The 23,629-nt window shown below is 44.0% G+C and overlaps 1 protein-coding gene across 3 annotated transcripts in view; it reads right to left on the bottom strand.

Moving 5' to 3' along the window:
• Positions 1 to 537: 537 nt before the first annotated feature.
• TTYH3 (tweety family member 3) overlaps positions 538 to 23,629 on the bottom strand; it is an 89,446-nt gene continuing 66,354 nt past the window's right edge. The window contains exons 13-14 of one of the 3 annotated variants that reach the window (XM_073553727.1): positions 21,733 to 21,808; positions 538 to 5,458 (exon numbers count right to left, since the gene is read on the bottom strand). In XM_073553727.1, the coding sequence (XP_073409828.1) occupies positions 5,396 to 5,458; positions 21,733 to 21,808 (139 nt within the window). In that variant the 3' untranslated portion in view covers positions 538 to 5,395. Of the gene's footprint in view, positions 5,459 to 13,119; positions 13,278 to 21,732; positions 21,809 to 23,629 lie in introns of those variants that run through there. The other 2 variants (XM_073553726.1, XM_073553728.1) reach the window with 2 other exon arrangements.

Here is a 23,629-nt window from a genome sequence, read left to right as displayed (position 1 = left end):
TGTACTTTGTTGAGTGGTGCTTGACATATTGCTGCCTTCGGTCTGAATGTGCACACTCCACTAAGTGTCACACCCCCACCAATAAACGTTGATGGCCTATCCTTAGGATAGGTTGGCAATCTTTGAAGTTCCGAACAACTCCTTTAAGAATCCCAACATTCAGTGTAAGAATAAATCTAAAAATCAAAAAGTCTATTGCATGCAGTGTCAAAATAAAAAACGGGACGATCAGTTTACATACTTTAAAAGGTCACTTTGAGTAAAACACGGCCCTTCTGTGTCTTACAATCTTGTACAACTCATAAATGATAAAGAGTATTAAATAAAAAGGTAAAAAAAAAGTTCTGAAATAAGATGTGTAGCCTTTACCTTTTGAACATTCATGTAAAAGCTTGTAGCAAATAATTTCTCCAACATTTGGCTCCTGAGGGGTTGGACCTGAAAATAGACCAATGAAAATCCCAGGAAAAGACCCAAGTGGTATAGTGCACCACTAAATTACATAAATGAAAGCATTTCCAAGATTTCACCTCCCAGTCATTTAAAAAGGATTCATTTTATTAAACAATACAATAAAATTCATACAGAAAATGGAAGTTAATTATGTGATATCGATTTGGACAATAATACGAAAAAAAAAAAAAATATAAATATAAAATTGTTTTCCTCCAATTAAACCGGCTCTAGTCCTTACTTTCAATTAACATACAATCAAATTGTATTATTATTTCCTCATATTTATGAGAAGTTTTATTGAAATTTTTTGGCTAACAGAAACCTATGTAAGAGGCGGGCGATTCCAAGAATTGATTTAAACATCTTACAATAGTAAAAAAAAAAAAAAAATGACAAAAGTAACAACGCTCAACCTCCCAATCTGCCGCCGCTTTCTCTGACCCCCGTCAAGTCACTTTTTCACGTGACCCCATTGATGTGTCGACGCGATACAACTGTTGCCGCCAATCACTGGCCACAGCGGTGACGTTGACAAGTGACCACTCTGACAAGTCGTTGGCTGAACCAATCCCATATTAGGTTAAGTAAATCGAGTGTGGCAGAGGACTAAGGCATTGCTGGCATGAGGTTACTTCTTTCGTCATTTTTTTTCATTGTAAGTGGCGGATTTAAAAAGAAATAAATAAAATAATGTCACACGATTCAAATTTAAAGGTGGGCACTTTTGCAGTTTTTTTTTTTATTATTCACGTTTCCTAAATACAAAATTAAGCAACATAGTCTGCATTAAAAATGTACTACTGTTTTGCTGCTGCAGCTCTGCTCTCCCTTTCCCTCTGTTACAGATAGCAGCAAAAATGGAGTTTGTACACAGCACATCAGAGGGTGGAGAGGGGTGAAAGCATCCAAGGACGACAGCTCACTCAGGCTGTGGTTAGGGAGGAAAGCATGTGATCCTTCATGAACTGCAGAAATCAATCATGGCATGAATGTGTGTGCATACATGAAGAATGTGTTTTTTTTTTTTTTTGCAATTCACCCCACACTTCACCTCTTTTGCTTTCTCTCCCCATACAGTGCTCAGCGCTTCTTCTTATCACCGTAGCACGCCGAATTCCCAGGCATCTTCACTCTAGGCTGGGACTTTCCACCATGATGTCCCAGGCCTAGGTACAGGCTGAAATCCTGCACCTTAGGACATGGACTCTAGGCCATAACATATCCGTACATTCGAAGGACGCGGTTGTGACATTCCGACGTGTGCAACAACCATATGCCGCAGACTCCAGGACGGGACTAAGCCCGGGACATCCTGGGGTCAAGTCGCAACCGAAAGTCCTGGCCCAGCGTGAAGATGGAAGTATCAGCACACGACAGCAGCAAGAAAATGCGCCGAGACTTTATGGGGAACATTAAGCATTGGATCTGAGCAGTGAGGGGAATATTCATTTTTTTTTTTTTATTATTCCCTTGGGTCTTGAGACCCCAGGTCAGAATAAGGGACAATCAATTCACAGAGAATAAGATCAATGCAAAGAGAAATTTTCCACTAAAATCCGTGCAATTTGGCAATTTCCAATCCACTCATCTCTCATTTAGACATATGTATAAGTTTTCACTTTCCGACAACGAACAGGCGGCTGAAATAGATTTCACAGTAGCATGTTTTTTTTTATGCAGGCTGATTATGAATTTTGGATTGACCATTTACTGTACAAGTTTTTCCTTCTCGAGCATCTTACATGAACCAAAATAGTTTAGAGAGACTAAACTTAAAGCCCAGATTTCTGAAGACCGGCGAGCAAGTTGAACCTATGAATATCACAAAGAGGACACAAACACCACAGTAATAATCTCAAGATTCGGCGTTGTCTTGAGTCAGTTTCCTTTACAATAACAAGGAAAATCTTTTACAGGGGGGACACAGAGTCAAACATGCTATTTACATTTCACATTTTTCAAGATGTTCATTCTAGAACAGCCGGATCGGTTTCATCGCGGCTGCAATAGTCAAGAATAGGAATTCAGAAAAAGAAACGACGGTTCGAAAACCCAGGCGCCAACAACAGCATTGTGCTTCGTAAATGACGTTGACAAAAGTGGGAGAGACTACAAAGTCAGTCTCGTCATGGGCTTTTTTTTTAGACCAGCTTGGCTCAGTTTTATATCCTTTGGCCCGAGAGATGATGCAAAAACCGTTTAAGACTCGTTAATATTGTATTTCAATCATGAAAAGGAGTCCTCCAAAATGGCACAAGTTCATGGTAAAAGTGAGGTGCGCTACATAGACGACATCCCGTTACAAGGGCTAGGAGATATCTATACACCCCCCCCCAAAAAAAAAAAAAAAATCCCACTACTATTCCGCAAAGCCTCCTGGCAGCTGACAGACAGTGGATGATCAAGCTCAACAGCTTTAGCACCAGTGATTGAAGTTGGAATTCTCCAGTTGTTAGACATCTTGAATGTAGGTTTAAGGTTTCTATACATGGAGATCCTGCCATTACAAGATGTTCTCCTGAATTACATCTCATGTCCATCCCAGCCACAAGATAAAGCAAATTAATAATACAATTGTATTTGTAAAGGTTGGACCAAAGATCAAAAAAAAAATTATAAGCTGTCAGTCCAAGACTCATATGGCATTTAGAAGTGCATCAGACACTAGCAAGTGGGGAGAGGGGAGCGAGAGGAGAAAACGTAGCAAGAGGGGGAGCGAGAGAGAAAACGTAGGAAGTGGGGGAGACGTGGGCAAGAAAAAAAACACATAGCAAGTGGAGGAGGAAAATGTAGCAAGTAGGGAAGAGGGGTGAGAAAACGTAGCAGGTGGGAGAAAGAGGGCGAGAGAAAACATAGCAAGTGGGGGAGAGATGGACGAGAGAGAAAAAGGTAGCAAGTGGGGGAGAGCGGGGCGAGAGAGAAAACGCAGCAAGTGGGGGAGAGCGGGGCAAGAGAGAAAACGTAGCGAGCGGGGCGAGAGAGGAAAACATAGCAAGTGGGGGAGGGGGGGCGAGAGAGAGCAAAACGTAGCAAGTGGGGGAGAGGGGGGCGAGAGAGCAAAACGTAGCAAGTGGGGGAGAGGGGGGGGCGAGAGAGAGCAAAACGTAGCAAGTGGGGGAGAGGGGGGGCGAGAGAGCAAAACGTAGCAAGTGGGGGAGAGGGGGGGCGAGAGAGCAAAACGTAGCAAGTGGGGGAGAGGGGGGCGAGAGACGAAAACATAGCAAGTGGGGGAGAGGGGGGGCGAGAGAAAACATAGCAAGTGGGGGAGAGGGGGGGGCGAGAGAAAACATAGCAAGTGGGGGAGAGGGGGGGGCGAGAGAAAACATAGCAAGTGGGGGAGAGAGAGCAAAAACACAGCAACATTTTATACAATGTAACTATAGAGAAAGGGGTAAAATTCATTGTAATATGTGTATAGTCACCCCACAGTTTTCCATCAGATCCCACTACCAACTCACTGTCCAACACAAAATCATAGATGGTCATGAATCTCACCTCTATCCATTAGTAGCAAAATCACATGTTTAGCACTAGGGGCTGTTTCCCTTCGGAAACGTAGTGGTTTTCTGTTGGCAAAGTCAAAAGAAAATACTGGCAATATTGTAGTGGTGCATATAGCAACGTTGATGGACGTAAATAACAGCAATGACGTGAAAGTTCTTAAAACTCATCATTGCTTATTTTACAAGAAATTTCCAGACCTCGGTATGCAACAAAAATGTCATATTTGTTCCCAAATTTTGTGCGAGTTTTATCCTCCCAAATCTATATAAAATTTCTCATCAGTCATTGAAAGTCATGCAATAAGTCTGTGCGGCATGGCGAGGGAGTCTCTTGTATGGCATATGGAACTTAATGTTAAGATGTGTAGGCAGTGACTGCAGTCGAGATGGGGTTTAAGCTAGTAGCAGTTTGTCCAAGGCCACAAAAATCGATAGGTCACATTAGCGGGGGGTCTGAGAGCTGTCAATATGCAATAGCGCCGTACACTGTATAGTGGTTGTTTTCTGGTACTGCAGCTCAGCTCTTATTGCAGTGTTTGTGAGAGGACGTGCAGTACCCCAAAACAGCCACTACATAGTGTATGGCGCTGTTCTGTCCCGGCTCAGTACACTGTGTACTGGCAGTTGTGGGGGGTGCAGAGTGTCGGACCCCCACTGATCTACATTGATGACCTACTCTTGGCTTAGATTATCAATAATAGTAGTATTGAACAACCCCCTTAAAACCAAAAGCAGAAGACATCATCACACAGCATCGATCCACAGGCATCGCACAGAGGGACGTGTGAGGAGACCAACACGACATGCAGTTTACAATTGGGAATGTGCACAGAAGTCTGATCATTGCTGAGAAAACTTCTGCCGACCCTGCTAAATAGTTTTAGTATATTTTTTACAAAAAAAAAAAAAAAGATTTAATTTAAATATTTAGAACAAATTAAGTGGTTTCCAAAGTTACAAATAATACTGAAAAGGAAAAGAGAACATTGGCTTTGTATGCACGGTGGGAAAAAAAAGTAACATTAAAAACATAGTAAAATATTGATGTTGTAAAAAGCATACAAAATAAAGTTACATACGACTTAAATAATGAATTTCACGGAAGCTCGAGAGATGAAGAAAAAACATTAAAATTCCTTGCGAAAAATGCAAAAATGAAAAGAAACATGAAGACCCCAGAAGGACCAGTAACAGATTCCAGGACTGAAGAGAAGATGAGCTCGTCATGGCGGCCAGCGAGGACCATCTTGTGACTTCACGTTTCCATGCAATGGTTTCCTTTGTTTTTCCCGTGGACAGGAGGCGAGTAGCACAGGTTAGGGGGGTGTCTTGGAACGCCAACATTTTGTAGACACATTGAACCACACGGCAGGAGGAGGAAGAGGAGGCGATAGCGGGCAGACATCTGCCTGAAGATATCTAGGATCACCCGCGGGTTAGCGAACTTCTGACTCTGGCCGGTTAGTAGCCAGATACTTTGCTCTCATGCTTGACGTGTACTAAAGGGGGAAAAGGTTATATTTAAAAAAAAAAAAAAAAAAAAAAAAAAAAGAAGACAAAAGAAAAAAGAAAAAATTAGCACAATACTGTCCCAGAATTGGAATATAAATTTACAAGAACTCACTGGATTCTCATCAGGATAGTCAGCAATGTTGGATGAGCGATTCTACACAACGGTATTGGATGGGTGAGATGAAACTCTGACCGGTAAGGCTAAAAAAAACACGACCACTGGGATGAATGGCGAATACATAGAAGTAGCGTTATGTACAACAGAAGACTCTAATGGAGGTCGTACTTTACAGTTACAAGACACGTGCGCTATCGCCGATCATCAAGGCTCATGGAGGAGACCCTGACTTGTGCGTCCAATTTCGAAACATGGAAAGAAGTCAATCAAGAGCTGCACATGCAAGCCCACCTCTCTGTCACAAGGGTACGAGACGGGTACTGATCTCAGGGGTATCGGGGTCAATGATCTAACCTGCACGGGCTATGAAGGTTTTAGTCCCAGAAAAATCTTTAAAGTCAAGCTCCAACTTTAGTAAGATCGGGTCCCCCATGCAGACTCTCTCCTCTATAATCCAGGGGAGACTTAACACGTAGTGCTGGAGTCTCTCCTTGTCACATGGCATGTGCCAGATACGGCAAGACCCCCAAGGTGATCAATCCAGAGCAGGCTCTAAACGCCAAAAAAGCCAAGAAATGGCCAGAAACCCCTTCCAGATATATTCACACAGCAAAGTCTATGGAACGGATTAAGATCTCACAAACCATAATGATTGGAGGGGGGAGGCCATTATTAGTTTTGGCAGCTGCATCTTTTAATTTTTTCTATGCTATAAAAAGCGTAAAAGAAAAAAAAAAAAAAAAGGAAAGCTTGACATTGATGCAAAATTCATATTAGAATATTCTACCCTCGCACCCTACAAAAAAACCCCAAAAGATGTCAGTGAACCTCCCCATACAGCCATCTATAAACACAATCTATGCCAATCACACCACGAACGGGGGACCACCGAGACAATCACTGCCCCCCTCAATACTTTTTCTGCCTCCGCGACTGATTGGCGGCACGCCCAGTATGGTCTGAAGGGATAATGATCACACACACAGACGTCCATGATCATTGACACATGCAGGCAGAATCACGCCGTGTCCCCAAGAGCGACACCACATCACGGTAGCGATACTGGAGGGTGGGATGTAACAAGAAGTGCCACGCTCACTGTCCGGATGGGATTAGCAACATTTTTGACTCCCTACGAAATATCATCGCTTTTATTTCCGGTTTGGACTGAAGTGTAGTATTGCAAAAAAAAAAAACAAAAAAAAAAACAAAACACATTTTCTATAAAAATATACTAAAAAAAAAAAAAAATCATCATCTTAATGAGATCACTGATCGCCCTATGGAAGATCACCGATCTCGTGCAGGAGACACGCATTGAGAACTTTTTTATTGCACTAACCATGTACTAAGGCCCCATCCATACACATTAGATACGGTGGAAGATGGACAGATAAGGCATGTTCGATTTCAACATGCCCCGTCCTTTGGGGATATAATCTGATGCCAGAGGTGCCTGACAACAGATTAGACCCCCTCTCTGTTCAGAAGCAGAACACGTCTATGTGCTGATTGCAATCTACATGGATGATCGATACGGACCCTCCACCTCCCTCGGAGGTACTGGACATACATCAGTTGGTAAAGGGATCCTCCTCCTAAACGCCCCATACACAAGATAAAAGCCAGATGAATCTGTCTAATCGGGCCAATTATCTAAGGTGTATGGAAGCGGCGTTGTCCCCGCCCCCCCCCCCCAGGGAGAATACGCGAATATTGGTGATATGTATGCGAGGTCAGCTACAGTGTATGGGACCCGTCAGACCACCTATTTAACGGCAGCCTAGTTGAGTGAATGGGGCAAGGATATAACAAGATTACATAAGAGATTTGATATAAGCATCTTTGGAGAAATTTTTACTTAATGTATATTTGGATAAAAGGCATTTTTTCGTAATGGACGTTTTGCACTGTTCGGTAATCTGTGTACAGTGATACATAGATGCTGTAGAATACAGTGAGCCATCTGGGAGATTATAACCGTTACCGCTCTTCTCCTGAACGATTCCAAGATGATTTGTGACCTCAGCTAAACCAAACATTCAGTCGGTCATAACTTACATTAGCAAATCGTTCAGGAGAACAGAGATAATGGTCACAAGCTCCCTTATGGATCTCAACATTCTGCAGTGTGTATGTATCACTGTACATAGCAGAATAAGTTACCAATCAGAAAGCTTGTAACTATTATCTCTCTTGTCCTGAACGAGCAAAACGCAGAATAAGTTACCGATCAGGAAGCTTGTAACCGTTATCTCTCTTCTGAATGATGACTGAATGTTGAACTTTGTTGAAAAAACACAGCTTGGAATCGTTCAGGAGAAGAGAGATAACTGTTTAATTTGCCTTTACGGGGAGGAAAATCAGACAACATTTCTGATCATTGTCTGGTGTAAACATGCTCCTGCGTTCATCAGCTGGCTAGATCCTTTATGCCGGCATAAAAATCAGTTGTTGGCGGCACATTGTGCCATATAAACAAGGGATGTGCATATGACAAGGGGGAGGAAAATCACATTTACAATTGTTCATCCCTCCATAATTTTTTTTGTTGGCCTATATGAATGGGCCAGTAAATGAGCGGCAATCATCTTTCAGAGTTGATCTGTGCTTGTCCGGATGTCTAAAAGGACGATAATGACTGGTTCACTAGTGGTTCATTCTGCAGTTTGCTATATGTAATATGATACACAAAGGTTGTAGAAGGTAAAAAGTCCAAAATCTGTAAAAAAAAAAAAAAAAAAAAAAAAAAAGAAACCCTATTGCAAAATTTACATCCAAAAATGTCGGCATTTAATGAAAGAAAAAAAGAGCAAGCAATGGTGTCTAATGCGACTAAGCATTCTCTCTACATAGCTGTCTGAATTCTACCCATGACATTAAAGGGGTATTCCCATCTCCAAGATCCTATCCCAATATGTAGTAGTTGTAGTAACAATAATATTAGCAAATACTTCAAATTAGAAATGTAGAATAGTTCCTCTGATAAGCCCATGTGCAGGGCATTGCAGTAGCTTAGGTATCCATGGTTACGACCACTCATATAGTAACAGTTATTTGCTAGTGGTTGCAACCTTGGATACCAAAGCTACTGCAATGCCCTGCACATGAGGTAAGCAACATAGCGAATCAGAAGAACTATACTACATCTCTAATTGCAGGTATTTGCTAATATTCTTACTACACCTACTACATATTGGGATATAATCTTGGAGATGGGAATACCCCTTTAATTTACAATAAAAGATGCTTGTTTCCAGTGCATTAACTGCTCCCTGAGCGACTACATGTCGAGATCACCTGAACGTAAGTGTAACACAGCACAGTAATAGCCATGAAAACAATGGAGGGAGATGGCAGAAAATCCTCGGAATGGTCATTGTTTTCTGCAGGAATGGAGGTCAATGTGTTAACACCTGTGAATGGGAAGGAAACGAGAGAGAACAAAACACCAACAATTTACAGCCCCAACATTACTGCAATGACAAACACGGGAGAGCGGTGAGAGGAGGGGAAAAGGTTGGCAAGCTCAGCTAACCCGCGTGCATGCAGCGAGCAAGTGTGCAGTGCCACAGCGCTCCCTCCGCCAAGGCGGCACTGCAGGCGATCAGACACAGTGGAAGCACACGCAGCGTCAGGCCATTGGAAGGGATCAGGCAAGGATGAAAAGAACGTGTTCAGAGGAGGAGTGTGGGTCAGAAGTGTCAGGGCGGCTGAAATGTGATCATGGACGGACAGCCACAGGCCGCACAGGACAAAAGCCTGGCTCAGAAGTCGTACTGAAAAGATGGCATCTGTGAGCGTCGCGGACCCTTATTTCCCTCCGATATTACACCAGGTCTACACTTGGGGTACGGCCACATGTGGCATGTGCAGAACAGCCGACATCAAACCCACCAGTGTAACTACAAGGTCTTCTATAGATCAGTAATGGCCGGGCGCTGTTATACCGGAAATGGCCTCTTACCGGCACAACTGCCTGCCCATTAAGGAAAACACCCTTAAAGGGGTGGTCCTCATACACCAGATAAAATAAGTGATGCTTGGTCAGTGGGGGTCTAATTGCTATGAAAAGGTCTTTTTATGGGGTGTATGTACCCCATACTGCACAAGTGTGACCACAGCTCCTTTCACTTCTATGGGCACCGTAAGGTGCATGTGTGACCAATCTATTCACTTTTTTTGAATCGGTAGGGAGCATGTGTGACTGTTGCTCCATTCACTTCTATGGGCATGGCAAGGTGTATGTGTGACCACCACTTTATTCACAGCTATGGAAATGGTAATGAGCATGTGCAACTACTGCTCCATTTACTTCTATGGGAATGGTAATGAGCATGTGCAACTACTCCTCCACTTACTTCTATGGGAATGGTAATGAGCATGTGTGGTCATGCATGTACACCACTTCTTAATTTACACAGGACCTCACATTTATCACCTATTTCCTAATAGAAAAAAAAAAAAAAAAGCTGTTCCGCAAAACAAATCAAGTGATGGCCGAGCAGCAGACAGGTGTCTGTACACTTAAAGGAACTGTAGTCCATAAAATAAAGCTGGAGCTCCTTTCCTTTGCACTCAGAGGTCACTCTGAATAATATGAAAAAAACTGACAACTGGGCATTACAGGAGTATTCCCAACAATAAAAGGGAATAAAGGGGTATTCCCATCAAGACCGTATCCCTCTATGTAGTAGGTGTAGCAAATACCTCCAATTAGAAATGTGGTATAGTTCTTCTGATTTGCCATGTGGCTTACCCCATGAGCAGGACATTGCAGTAGCCTTGTTATACATGGTTATGACTACTAACAACTATCTAACTGTCACTATATTAATGGTTGTAACCATGGATACCCAAGCTACTGCAATGCCTGACATGGGGTAAGTGCCATAGCTTATCAGATGAACTACACTACATTTCTAATTGGAGGCATTTGCTAATATTATTACACCTACTACATATTGGGATAGGATCTTGGAGATGTGAGAACCTCTTGAAGCGTTTTCTTGTTAATGACCCTGCACGGTCTGGCCGTTTCAGACACACCCTAATGACAAGGGGAAAGGGATCGCCAAGCGATCGGGTCATTCACTGTATTTTCAGGAGGAGTAACAGAGAAACAGCACTATGCAGAGCTCTAAGGAAAGATGCTCCGGCATTGTCATTTCCTACATCATAGACTAGAGGATGCAGGTAGAAGCGGACACATCGCCCGCAGTGGACTGGGGCAGTGTCGTATCAGGCAAAGAAGAGACTATTACGCACTGACTGGAGCGCAGGGGACCACAAGAGGGGGCTCCGCTTATTCTCCAATAAACAGCGCCTCTCTTGTCCATAGGATGGAGATGGTACTGCACCTCCGCCTACTCATCTTCCAGGTAACAGGCTCTGTCCATAAAGAGGAGCCGCTCTCTTGCTTTTCCCGCCTTATTCATTGTATAGGGTACTTTTTTGGAATCCGGCAAGGAATCGCCATCAGGTTGATACAAAATGCGCGACCTTATGATAAAGCCTAATGGTGGAAAGGGTCGCGGCGCAGTGATGGCGACTTTACACGGCCACACGGCTCCGGATGAAGAGACGTTTGGGCAGGTGACCATGCGTGGTGCGGCCATCGCTCTGGAGGAAGCACGATGATACTTTATAGCCTTCTTATATGGGTTTTATGTACTTAGTAGTTTTTTTTTATGTAGGTTTTTATTTACTTTTTTTGGTGGAAACACCTTTGAGCCACGTGTTGTATATGAGGACACAAAATAAATCCAATTTCAAAACACACAACGCCATTCATATTTCCTCTCGATCCTAATCGTCTACTTTTTAGGGCAGTCTAAAATTACTGGAATCTCTCGGCTGAGGGTAAAAGCACCCGCTGACTGCACACGCCCCGTGCTCTGCCCACTGTGACTGTACGTTGCAATGACTTGCCTCCTGTTAATGGTGGTACGTTTGTGCTTTCTCTACCTTTGGGGACAGTTTTCATTTTTTTCTCTTTTTTTCCTAAAGTGCATGTATTTTTGGCTCAAAATAATTTTTGTAAATGGGGATTCATTGAAAGTTTTGCCCCTATTGCCTTTCATAGCCTTCCAGTTGCTGGCTGCAGAATGAGTTAGCTGAGAATCTGTCAGTGAGTTCTTTCCAACGGCCCAATTACGAACTCCTAACTGCCATTGTTTTTTTTTTTTTTTAAAGCTCCTCTCAGCTGTTTTAGGATGACAAACAGGAAATAAAGCACTTGTAAAAGACATGAGGTGCAAAATTTTTAATTAAACCAAATTGCTGAAATCATCTTTAGCCATAATTGCATGCATTTAAGTGGAAAACAAAAGAAACAAAAAATTATAAAAATTATAGCAAACGCGGTGGGTATTCCCACCTCCAAGAGCTATATGTGTAATAATATTTAGCAAATACCCCCAATTAGAAATGTATAGTTCTTCTGATTCACCATGCCGCTTACCCTATGTGAAGGGCGTTGTATTAACTTAGGTATCCATGGTTACGACAATTCATATAGTGACAGTAGTTAGTGGCCATAACCATGGATACCTAAGCTACTTCAACGTCCTGCACATGGGGAATGCAATATAGCTAATCAGAAGAACTATACTACATTTCTAATTGGAGGCATTTGCCATTATTATTACGGCTACTACATATTGGGATGCACACTCGCTTCTGTTGTTCAAGCTTTTTCAATTTAGCTCCTTATCCTGTAGGAGAAGGATCAAAAGTTGAAATACAACCAGCCAATCCTTCTGTCCTGCAGAATATTGATCTGATGACTTGTATCTTCTGTATGGGGGGGGTTACGGGGTTATGCTCAGAATCGACCACCCCCTTAACATGGAGAAAGATACACGCGAGCCATAAAAATATCCTTATATATACTCCCTAGGACCAAGAGATGGGTGTCAGGATGAGCAATCACTGGTTGATCACTGCCTGCACGTGACACAAAGCATGCTGGGACTTGTAGTCAGTACGGAGCTCATACGTTACTTTTTTTCCCCCACTTAAAAGGGTTTTCCCCATCTTCCAAGATTTGATCCCAATATGTAGTGGATGTAATAATAAAATTAGAACTGTTGCATAGTTCTCCTGATTCATCATGTCGCTTACTTCTGTACTGGGCATTGCAGTAGCTTAGATATCCATGGTTACGACCACTAGCAACCAACTACCACTGTATGAATGGTTGTAACTATGGATACCTAACCCACTGGAATGCCATGCCCATGGGGGTAAGTGACATAGCTAATCAGAAGAACTACACTACATTTCTAATTGGAGGGCTTTGGCAATACTATGACGCTTACTACATATTGGGATAGCATCTTGGAGATGGGAATACCCCTTTAAAGCAGGACAAGAAGATCCTGAAGTTTCCTTCAATCTTGTTACGCAGATGATTAAGAAGGTGACCGACACGCTTCAGGCTTTGGCTGTAGTGTTGTGGGAGTTGGTGGAGACGTGTAAAGTAAAAGGCATTGATCCGGGGAAGGAGGAAGAGAAGGAGGAGAAGAGTGCAGGGTAAAGGGGAAGGAGAGGGGTGAGAGGGGAGGAGGACCTGGGTTCAGTACCTGTTCCGATAGAGAGCGCTGTTACCAGTACGTCCGTGCACTGTCCGAGGGTTTAAACTGCCAGCTCAAATGGCTGCTACTGTCCATGGCAGCCAAATACAACTGTGAGGTTGCAGGAAAGAAAGAGAAAAAGAAAGTGGAGCCTGAACGTGCATGAAACATGACATAGTGCAGCCGACACACCATCCATGTGTGCGCAGGAGGGGGCGCTATCACTCTACAGGAATGGCCCTGGATCAAAAAAAGGGAGCACACGGGGGAAGGGAAGAGCGGGAGAAGAGATACCAACAAACACTGGAGCGGGCGAGACGTCTCTGCGCCATCTAGAGCGGACCCTGGTCGGTACCTGGCAGTGACCATGTGTGTCCATAGTGGGAGAGAAAATGACCCCCAAATTGTGCAGGAAATCCCAACACTTGTGACGGGAGCCCCCTGTGCAAAATACCAGCCATTGCAAGACCCTCTATACTCGCATTCCCTGCAAAAACGTGGGATGCTTATCCCACCAACCCCTCCCACATCGCCCGTCGCCTGACAGAGATCTGCATTTCACCTGCAAAAATAAATTACGAGTGGGCGACTTGTCTCCCTCGAGAACAAAAAAAAGATGAGGCCTGCTGAAAACCAACATGTCCGACCCCACATCTGCCAGAAGGGGAAGAATCGGGAGACCCTCATCGTAAAGGGGTCGTATCGGCAACGTATCCGCTATCCAGAGGCCTGGAGAAGGCCGTCTCATGACCCCTACTCCATTCACTTCTATGGGAGTGGTAGGATGGGTGTCACAAAAGCACATCAGACCCCTGTTCTCTGGGTTGCAGGACCCCCACCATTCACACCCCATATTGGTATGACCCCTTTTATCATGCATAACAAATGTTGCCGGGTCACCCACTTAATGTCTATGGGGGGGGGGGCTCCCAGCTATCTGGATGGCAGCTGTCAGGTCCGATATTGGGATGGACATGTTGGATTTCAACAAGTCCCGATCCTTTTGCTGTCGCCGCCAGAAGCGTCTTATTCAGAACACAAGCACACTCGGTGTAATCGAGCACGCATGGCACTGGGCCAGCAGCCATCTACGGTGCACGGACAGTTTTATTTTGTGTTGTATCCACCAAGATCCTATATGGGATCACTAGTGATGCAGGTAAATATCCCCAGTTACGTCGCTCACGGTGTGGACAGATCTCCTGGCTTCTTAGGTCTAGTATGGAGAAAGGAGAGAGAGATCTGAACACAATAATTACCGTAAATCTTCGCCTTCCCCATTACCATAGTGCTGCAATGAACGGACACAGTCGGGGATGTCACAGTAATGGGTTTTAATTAGCCAAGCCACGCATGACCATTCAATTCCTCTGTTAATTTTCCCTTTAATGAGCAGCCCCAGGGAGAAGGCAGACGGCGCTGATTACAGAGGCCGCTATGGAGGATCATCTGTCAGCAAATCACTCAAGAAGGTCCTATGGACTGTACAGCCCTTGATACGTTAGAAAATTTTACTATTTTCAATCAATTAGTCCATATAAACCTGTTTTCCCGATAAAGAGAGCACCAATCCCTGAATACCTGCAGCCACCACTAGAGGGAGCTTAAGAGCTTAGTGCATACCTTTAACCCAATAATAAAGAAGCTCCCCCTAGTGGTGGCTGCAGGCGGACAGAATTTTACCCAAGTAATCCAGCAGTAGAAGAAGAAAAAAAATCATTTTTACTGGTACAGAAATTACACCACAGATCTTGAGATCACTGTGATAATCGTCCATTAAGACCACAGGGAAGACCAAACAATGCAAGAAAGCATAAGTGTCAGTGTAATGCATATGTCTGCCCAGCAGTGGTAGCTACACAGAGAGGCATTGCTAGATCTGGGGGTCGGCTCGTGTGCCAGGGGGCTATGACATCCTGCATGCCTGATCCTCGTTTACCCTGATGTCTGGGACCCCCAGATCAAGGGATCTGCATGAAGTTATGCGGACGAGTCTCTTAATGGCCAATTTAATTGCACCTATTAAAGGGGTTTCCACACCTTATAAAGTGATGGCTTATTACCATAACATAACCGTGGAGGGGGCTCAAACTCTGGGACGTCACTGAATCTTCAAATTTTCCCTGAAAAGAGGCCCCGGTCAGCGAGCTGTGCGGGGGGAGCCGCAGTCGGCCCATATCCTCAGCTGCGGCCTCACTGTTGCTCCCTTGTGCAGGACTGGAATAATGGTGGAAGGGATAGCCCGACCATACTGCCCCCCGAGCCTCGGAAACGGCCTGGTGTGTAAGAACATGACTGGTCCACACACCGACAGTGTACGAAGCCGGCCCGACCATACTGCCCCTGAGCCTCGGTAACGGCCTGGTGTGTAAGAACATGACTGGCCCACACACCGACAGTGTACGAAGCCGGCCCGACCATACTGCCCCTGAGCCTCGGTAACGGCCTGGTGTGTAAGAACATGACTGGCCCACACACCGACAGTGTATGAAGCCGGTCCGACCATGCTGCCCCTGAGCCTCGGTAACGGCCTGGTGTGTAAGAACATGACTGGCCCACACACCGACAGTGTATGAAGCCGGCCCGACCATACTGCCCCCAAGCCTCGTTAACGTCCAGGAAGGATGGGAAATCTTGAAAAATGAAATTCTCAAAGCACAGTTGTTAACAATTCCGAAAAGAGGGAAGAATAGGAAGCATTTAAGGAAACCAGGATGGGTGAACACAGAACTTAAGCACATGCTAAAAAGGAAGAAAAAAATGTTTATAAAATGGAAAGAGGGAGGCATATCTAAAGAAGAATATAATGCTGTCTGCAGAATCTGCAGGGCACAAATCAGATTATCTAAAGCTGAAAATGAATTGAGGCTTGCAAGAGATGTCAAAAGCAATAATAAAGGATTTTGGGGATATGTCAAAAGTAAAAGAAAAGTCAAAGATGCTATAGGATTTTTACAGGATGAAAATGATGAAATGGTAAGACAGGATGTTGAGAAGGCTGAACTTTTAAATTCCTATTTTGCATCTGTTTTCTCTCAGAAAGGAAATGTAACACCAACTGTTATTCACTGTCCTATTAAGGGAATAGAAGAATCCAGGATATCTATAAACAGAAAGATAGTGAGGAAACACTTCGCTAACCTAAATGAATTCAAGTCTCCAGGTCCAGATGAATTACACCCCAGAGTACTGAAGGAGATAGCAGAAGAAATTTCTGAACCACTCTCCATAATCTTTGAAAATTCTTGGAGAACAGGAGAAGTGCCAGAAGACTGGAGAAGAGCAAATGTTGTTCCTATCTTCAAAAAGGGGAAGAAGGTGGACCCAGGCAACTATAGGCCGGTGAGTCTGACTTCTATACCAGGAAAGATCTTTGAACAAATTATTAAACAACATTTAAGTCAATACATGGATAAGAATGAAGTGATCAAACAGAGTCAGCATGGGTTTGTAACTAATAAGTCATGTCAGACTAACTTAATTTCCTTCTATGATGGTATCACTGATTGGGTGGATCAAGGAAATGCTGTAGATATAGTATATCTTGACTTCAGCAAAGCATTTGACAAAGTCTCTCATACAATCCTTATTGAAAAAATGACTAAGTATGGAATGGACAAGGCAACTGTTAGGTGGATTCATAGCTGGCTTAGTGATCGGACCCAAAGAGTGGTCGTAAATGGCTGCACATCCAGTTGGAAGAATGTCTCAAGTGGGGTACCACAGGGCTCTGTCCTGGGCCCTGTATTGTTCAACATCTTTATCAACGATTTAGATGAAGGAATTGAGGGTAAACTGATTAAATTTGCTGATGACACAAAGCTAGGAGGGATAGCTAATACTAGAGAAGAGAGAGAGAGGATTCAAAAAGATTTAAATAAACTGGAGAAGTGGGCAGTAACTAACAGAATGGTTTTTAACAGGGAGAAATGCAAAGTACTACATCTGGGCAATAAAAATGAAAAAAGCATATATAGAATGGGAGGAATAGGGCTAAGTGACAGCACATGTGAAAAAGACTTGGGTATACTAATAGATCACAGACTGAATATGAGTCAACAGTGTGATGCAGCAGCAAAAAAGGCAAATGCAGTTCTAGGATGTATTAACAGAAGCATACAGTCTAGATCACGTGAAGTCATTATTTCCCTCTACTCCTCTTTGGTCAGACCTCATCTGGAATATTGTGTCCAGTTTTGGGCACCACATTTTAAAAAAGACATCAACAAACTGGAGCAAGTTCAGAAAAGAGCGACCAGAATGGTGACCGGTCTGCAAACCCTGTCTTATGAGGAAAGGTTGCAGGATTTGGGAATGTTTAGTTTGCAAAAGAGAAGACTGAGAGGAGACTTAATTGCAGTCTACAAATATCTAAAGGGCTGTCACATTGTAGAAGGATCAACTTTATTCTCATTTGCAAAAGGAAAGACTAGAAGCAATGGGATGAAACTGAATGGGAGGAGACACAGATTAGATATTAGAAAAAACTTTTTGACAGTTAGAGTGATCAATGAGTGGAACAGGCTGCCACGAGAAGTGGTGAGTTCTCCTTCAATGGAAGTCTTCAAACAGAGGCTGGACAGACATCTGACTGGGATGATTTAGCGAATCCTGCTTTGAGCAGGGGGTTGGACCAGATGGCCCAGGAGGTCCCTTCCAACTCTACGATTCTATGATTCTATGAACGGCCTGGTGTGTAAGAACATGACTGGCCCACACACCGACAGTGCATGAAGCCGGCCCGATCATACTGCCCCCGAGCCTCGGAAACGGCCTGGTGTGTAAGAACATGAATGGTCCACACACCGACAGTGTATGAAGCCGGCCCGACCATACTGCCCCCGAGCCTCGGGAACGGCCTGGTGTGTAAGAACATGACTGGCCCAGACACCGACAGTGCATAAACCCGGCCCGACCATACTGCCCCCGAGCCTCAGGAACGGCCTGGTGTGTAAGAACATGACTGGTCCACACACCGACAGTGCATAAACCCGGCCCGACCATACTGCCCCCGAGCCTCGGGAACGGCCTTCTAGTTCTAGGGTCTCTACAGTCAACTTCTAAAATCAAGAAGATCGTACGAGAAGAGATAGGGGGGGGGGGGGGGGGTTATACCAACAAGAGCAAAATAAACTCCATGGATATGGCTATGGCAGTGGGATGAGATGGGATGTTTCGGTGGCCACACACTTAGCCATGTAGTGTGGAGATATCTCATACTGCTTCCTATAAAGAACTGGTGACGTCCTCTCCTCCATATCTCCTGCCTTTCCCTTGGCAGGGGGGCACGCTGTAGCTTGGAGGGAGTCTGCTCAGTACGTCAGGACATTGGACGTGAATAGGTAGATGAGGAAACGACACCTCATCTGCGGGAGCCGCCCACATTTCACCAAAAGGTGGAACCCATTTATGCACCTTGAAGTAACGCACCGTCGTGTCAAGGGCCAACTTCAAGCCCCACAAAATCTGAGGGATGGTGAGGACACGTCGTGACCAGCGAGCGCCGGCTGTAATACACAGCCAAAATCCTGCAGCAACAGCCGGGATTGGAGAGAACTCAGATCTTGGTCTTTTAAACTCACTGGTACAAATGATTGTGACCGAAAGTTTAAAGGAGAAACTGTCCGCAGTATGTAGAGGCGGAGAGCCTGATTCCAGCAATGTGTCACTCTGTTGTGTGATGTTTCAAAAGCATCAGTGTTTTGTCAGCAGAAGATTCTCACTAGAGGACTAGATGTCTTGTGCCTCCTGGTCCAACTGCTCTGTATAACCCCACCCCCACCACTGATTGGCTGTACACTGCATAGGCAGAAAGCTGACAGAGGTGTGGGCGGAGTTATTTAGAGCTCAGCATTCAGAGATCAGCTGCAGATAAAACAGGGATTTTTACAAAATGACAGCAAGCAGCTCAGCAAGTGACATCACTGAAATCAGGGTCTCTGCCCCTACATCATGCTGTTTTTAGATTATATAGCAAAATCCTGATGACAGATTCTACTGAAGGAAGGAAGAGGTAGCTGTCTGGAAACGCGTCACTTGGTGCAGATGGTTGCTAAAGCAGCCAGGAGCCCAACATACCCAATTAGACTGTGCTGAATAGATTGCTTGGCAGGTAAGGCTGCATTGGTTAAGAGTACACCAAAGCATCAGCGAAACAATCAGATAACTGCATGTGATGTCTGAAAGTGAGGTTAAAAAAAAAAAAATAATAATAATTTAATACATTTTAATAAATTATTTTTTTCAAAATGTTTAGAAAACCAAAACTGCCCCAATAGCAAGTAGCAGAATAATGAACTTAAGTAGGTTGTTTAAGCTACACGACGTAACTAAAAGTGAAAAAGCATGGCGGAAAGACTTCTCCAGCTCCTAAGATCATAGAACTTAGAAACTAATTTAAGTATTGAAATCTTTTAAAAATAGTTGTCCCGTTTATAAAAAAAAAAAAAAACAAAAACAAAAAAAAAAAAACCACTTTGTCCTAAATGACACGAAACAGGAATAGAAGCAGCGCCATCCTGAGGGGTATGCTTGGTAATGCAGCTTATTAGGAATGAGCTGCAATACCAGACACAGTCCGTGCATAGCACCGGAGTGGTATTAACCTCTTAACTCCCGAAGCTTTTCTTGGGCTTACTTTTTGCAGGACGAGTTGTACTTTTGAACGACACCATTGGTTTGGCCATATAGTGTACCAGAAAATGGGAAAAAAAATACAAGTGCGGTGAAATTGCAAAAAAAAAAAAAATATTGCAATCCCACACTTTGTTTGGCTTTTTGCTAGGTTCACTAGATGCTAGATATAACCTGCCATTATGATTCTCCAGGTCATTACGCGTTCATAGACACCAAACACGTCTAGGTTCTCTTTTATCTAAGTGGTGAAAAAAAAATTCCAAACTACAAGAAAAAAAAAAACAAAATGCGCCAATTTCCGAGACCCATAGCGTCTCCATTTTTCGTGATTTGGGGTTGGGTAAGGGCTAATTGTTTTCCAAGCCAGGTTGACGTTTTTAATGATACCATTTTGGTGCAGATACGATCTTTTGATCACCCGTTATTGCATTTTAATATACCGTAATGTCAAGCCGACCAAAAAAAAAATAAAAATCTAATTCTGGCGTTTTTACTTTTTTTTCTTGCTACGCCGTTTCGCGATCAGGTTATTTTTTTATTGATGGATCAGACGATTCTGAAGGCGGCGAAATATGTGTACGTTTGATTTTTTTGTTTTATTTTGAATGGGGGGAAAGGGGGGTGATTTGAACTTTTATATATTTTTTTATATTTTTAAAAACCTTTTTTTTTCTTTTTACTTTTGGCATGCTTCAATAGTCTCCATGGGAGACTAGAAACTGCCATATAGCCCGATCGGCTCTGCTACATAGAGGCGATGATCAGATCGCCTGTATGTAGCAGAATTACTGACTTGCTATGAGCACTGACCACTGGGTGGCGCTCGCAGGAAGCAGTCACTAACAACCATAGTGGTCTCCAGCAGACCTCGGGTTGTCATGCCAACACATCGGTGACCTGCGATCACGTGACACCGGTGATGGATTTCCGGCGCGCTTGCCGGAAGCGCTTGTTAAATGCCGCTGTCAACGTTCAATAGCGGCATTTAACGGGTTAATAGCCGCAGGAGGATCGCAATTACACCCGCGGCTATTGCGGGCACTCGTCAGCTGTTGAAAACAGCTGACATGTGCCGAGGACGATGTGGGCTCACTGCCAGAGCCCACATCAGAGGGAGGGAGTCCTACATTGGTGTACTATTCGCCCAATGTCGGAAAAGGGGCTGCCCAGAATTTAAAAAACATGGCTGCTTTCCTTGAAAAACAGCGCCACCCCAGACCATAGGTTCTATCTAGTATTGCAACTTAGTCCCTTTGAATAGCACATCGAACCCATGGTCAGGGGTAATGCTTTCCTGAGAGGGGGGGGGGGGGGAAATCAGCCATGTTTTCTAATCCTGAACAACCCCTTAAAAAAAATAGACTGGGAAAAAAAAAAAAAAAAATAGACTTTTTCTTATCCCAGACAGACCCTTCAAGTGTAAATGAGTATAAACATGCAATATCTCAGCATTTCTGGAAAATAGTACAGACTACCCATAAGCAAGCACTGCAGCAGCGGGGAGAACTACAGCCTAAAACGCCTCTAATTTAATACCGCCTATTTAAAGGGGTATTCCCATCATGTCAATGGTAAGGGGATAGTCACTGAGGTTGGACCCCCAGGGACTGTGAAGGAGGTGCAGATGGCTGTGCTGAGATCTATGGCGCTTCGCGTTCACATATAGGGAGCTGCGCTGCGGCAGGTGGTTGGGAACGGCCCTTTGCAGAGGAAAAAAAAACATGAAATGATCTGTGGGGGGCAGAGGTGGGACCCCCAGCGATCATTAAATGATGGCACATCCTAGCGAGGTGCCAAGACGTACGGAGATGGGAATACCGCCTTACACCACTAGCGCGCAGTTCTGCTACGACTACGTATAGGAAGCGAGCCCCGATGTAGTCAGCTCTGCCTTGATGAAGAATGGGGGTGAAGTGGTGACAAAACTTACTGAAGGAGGAGGTGACTCACGGCCAATCAGAGGAGTGTTTTCACAGCGGGGATTTTGGAAGTTTGCATTCTGACTCCTGCAAAAATGGAAATACCGTGATCAAAAAACGCGGCTTCAGAATCCAGGTGTCGAAATAAGAGACTAAACAGATTCTGCTCAAAGAACTTAGCAATCTACAGCCACCTAAGGTAACAATGGGTTAATAAGCGATGCTCACCAGACCTTGCCAACCCTGGCCAGAATTGAGGAGCAACAGGGCTCACAGTTCAGATGATTGGGGGGCTGTATAGTGACACCACTGATCAAATGGGAATGTTCTGTGAACTAGCTCATCAACACATTGGTGAGGGGCCGACTCTCTCTATTGTAACCCCCACTGATCAACTGTGGGAAGATGGCCTTTTCAGATAAGGGCAGGGATTCTAGTGCCATTTTCTGGAGTTAACAATTGTAGAAATTAAGATCAACCCCTTGCCTTATGACTTTGTAAAAGGAAGTTTTTGTATGGTATTGTCTCCAGACAAATGTTTCAGGGCTTGTGTCTCTCAACAGTGCAAAGCAAGAGAACAGCTTTTGCTGGGTCGAAGGCATTTGTCAGCCTCTCCAAGAGAGGGTAAGGTTTCTCCTTGTGGAGAATGACAAGTGGGTGTAAACAGGCTTATAATTTCCTTCTGGGAAATTAAATACACAAATAGCCTCTTCGGAGAGGAAGAGGAATGCTAGTACCACTTATTTAAAGAAACAATCCTAAAAGTCAGTTTCGCCCCTTTAAAGAGCCTTATAGCGCTCTCTACAAGCAAAAACTTTACCCCTTAGTCCCCCTGATGAAGGCCTCTCACCTACCAAACCAGTTTTCCAGCTTTGCACTGATGAGGAGCAAAAAACACGAAACACGTTTCTGCAAATGATAGTTCCTGGTTTGGCTATTTATCCTGAAGCCCTCCAAATACAGGAACACTTTGAGTCCAGATCTCCTGTTTTTATTTTGAGAGAATGACTGGAGCCGGCTTATCTTGTGGAAAAGAAAAAAAGCATTGATCGTTGGAAATCAGACCCGCCGGATCCTTCTCTCCCCGGCATGATCTGCCGTGCCAGACAGGATGCCTTCATACACATTTCTGTTGACAGATCCCATGTTCGGCCAATGTTAGTCTAATGTGTATTGGAGCCTTAGGTCATGTGGCAAGGTTCTGAAGGTAGACAATGACCTTTTAAGGATTGCTACTTACATCTGGTGGCACTAGAGTCCCTGCTCTTTTCCTTTGTGAAGAGGATATTTGCATATGGAATTTCCCAGAGGAGTATGCACTTTACCCCTTTAAAGACTGTTTGAGTCAAGTGAGTGGGTCTGAGCTGTAATACCAGACACAGCCATTACTAAAATGATGGCGCTATACCCCTTTCAAATAGGAGATTGGCTGGGGAGACAGGGAGTCGGACCTTGTCCGGTCCCAATGATGTACAATGGGTTAAGGATTTGTATGTCATCAGCCCCTATAAGGACTGACCTCCTGTCGGGGGACCCTGATCTTTTCTCCATATGTTGGTCAGATAAATAACTATATTTGTATGGCTAACAGTAACCTATGTGTGACGTATAAATGGAGCAGCGGTCCGGGGATATTTAAAGAAATCCAAAAAAGTGTGTAAGTTGCAGTAATACTTCATCCAATTTTACCAGAAGCTGAACAAGCAGCTGACACATCGAACAATATAGACGTACACAGGCAAATATCACTGCCATCACACGTCATGACCGCTTCTGTTATTGGTGCTATCAGGCACCTCGTTTTTTTTTTTTTTGTCTTAAAAATAATTTTTGCAATTGGATTTCATTCAAAATTTTGCGCTGTCTGACATCTACAGTCACTAAGTCTGCAGCCAACAATACAAAGTG

This window comes from Dendrobates tinctorius, unplaced genomic scaffold (genome assembly GCF_039654945.1).
Source record: "Dendrobates tinctorius isolate UK_male_01 unplaced genomic scaffold, ASM3965494v1 ptg000202l, whole genome shotgun sequence".
NCBI classification, from domain to species: domain Eukaryota; kingdom Metazoa; phylum Chordata; class Amphibia; order Anura; family Dendrobatidae; genus Dendrobates; species Dendrobates tinctorius.
Note: the sequence above shows the minus strand (reverse complement) of the source record. Positions and strands in the feature narration are given on the sequence as shown.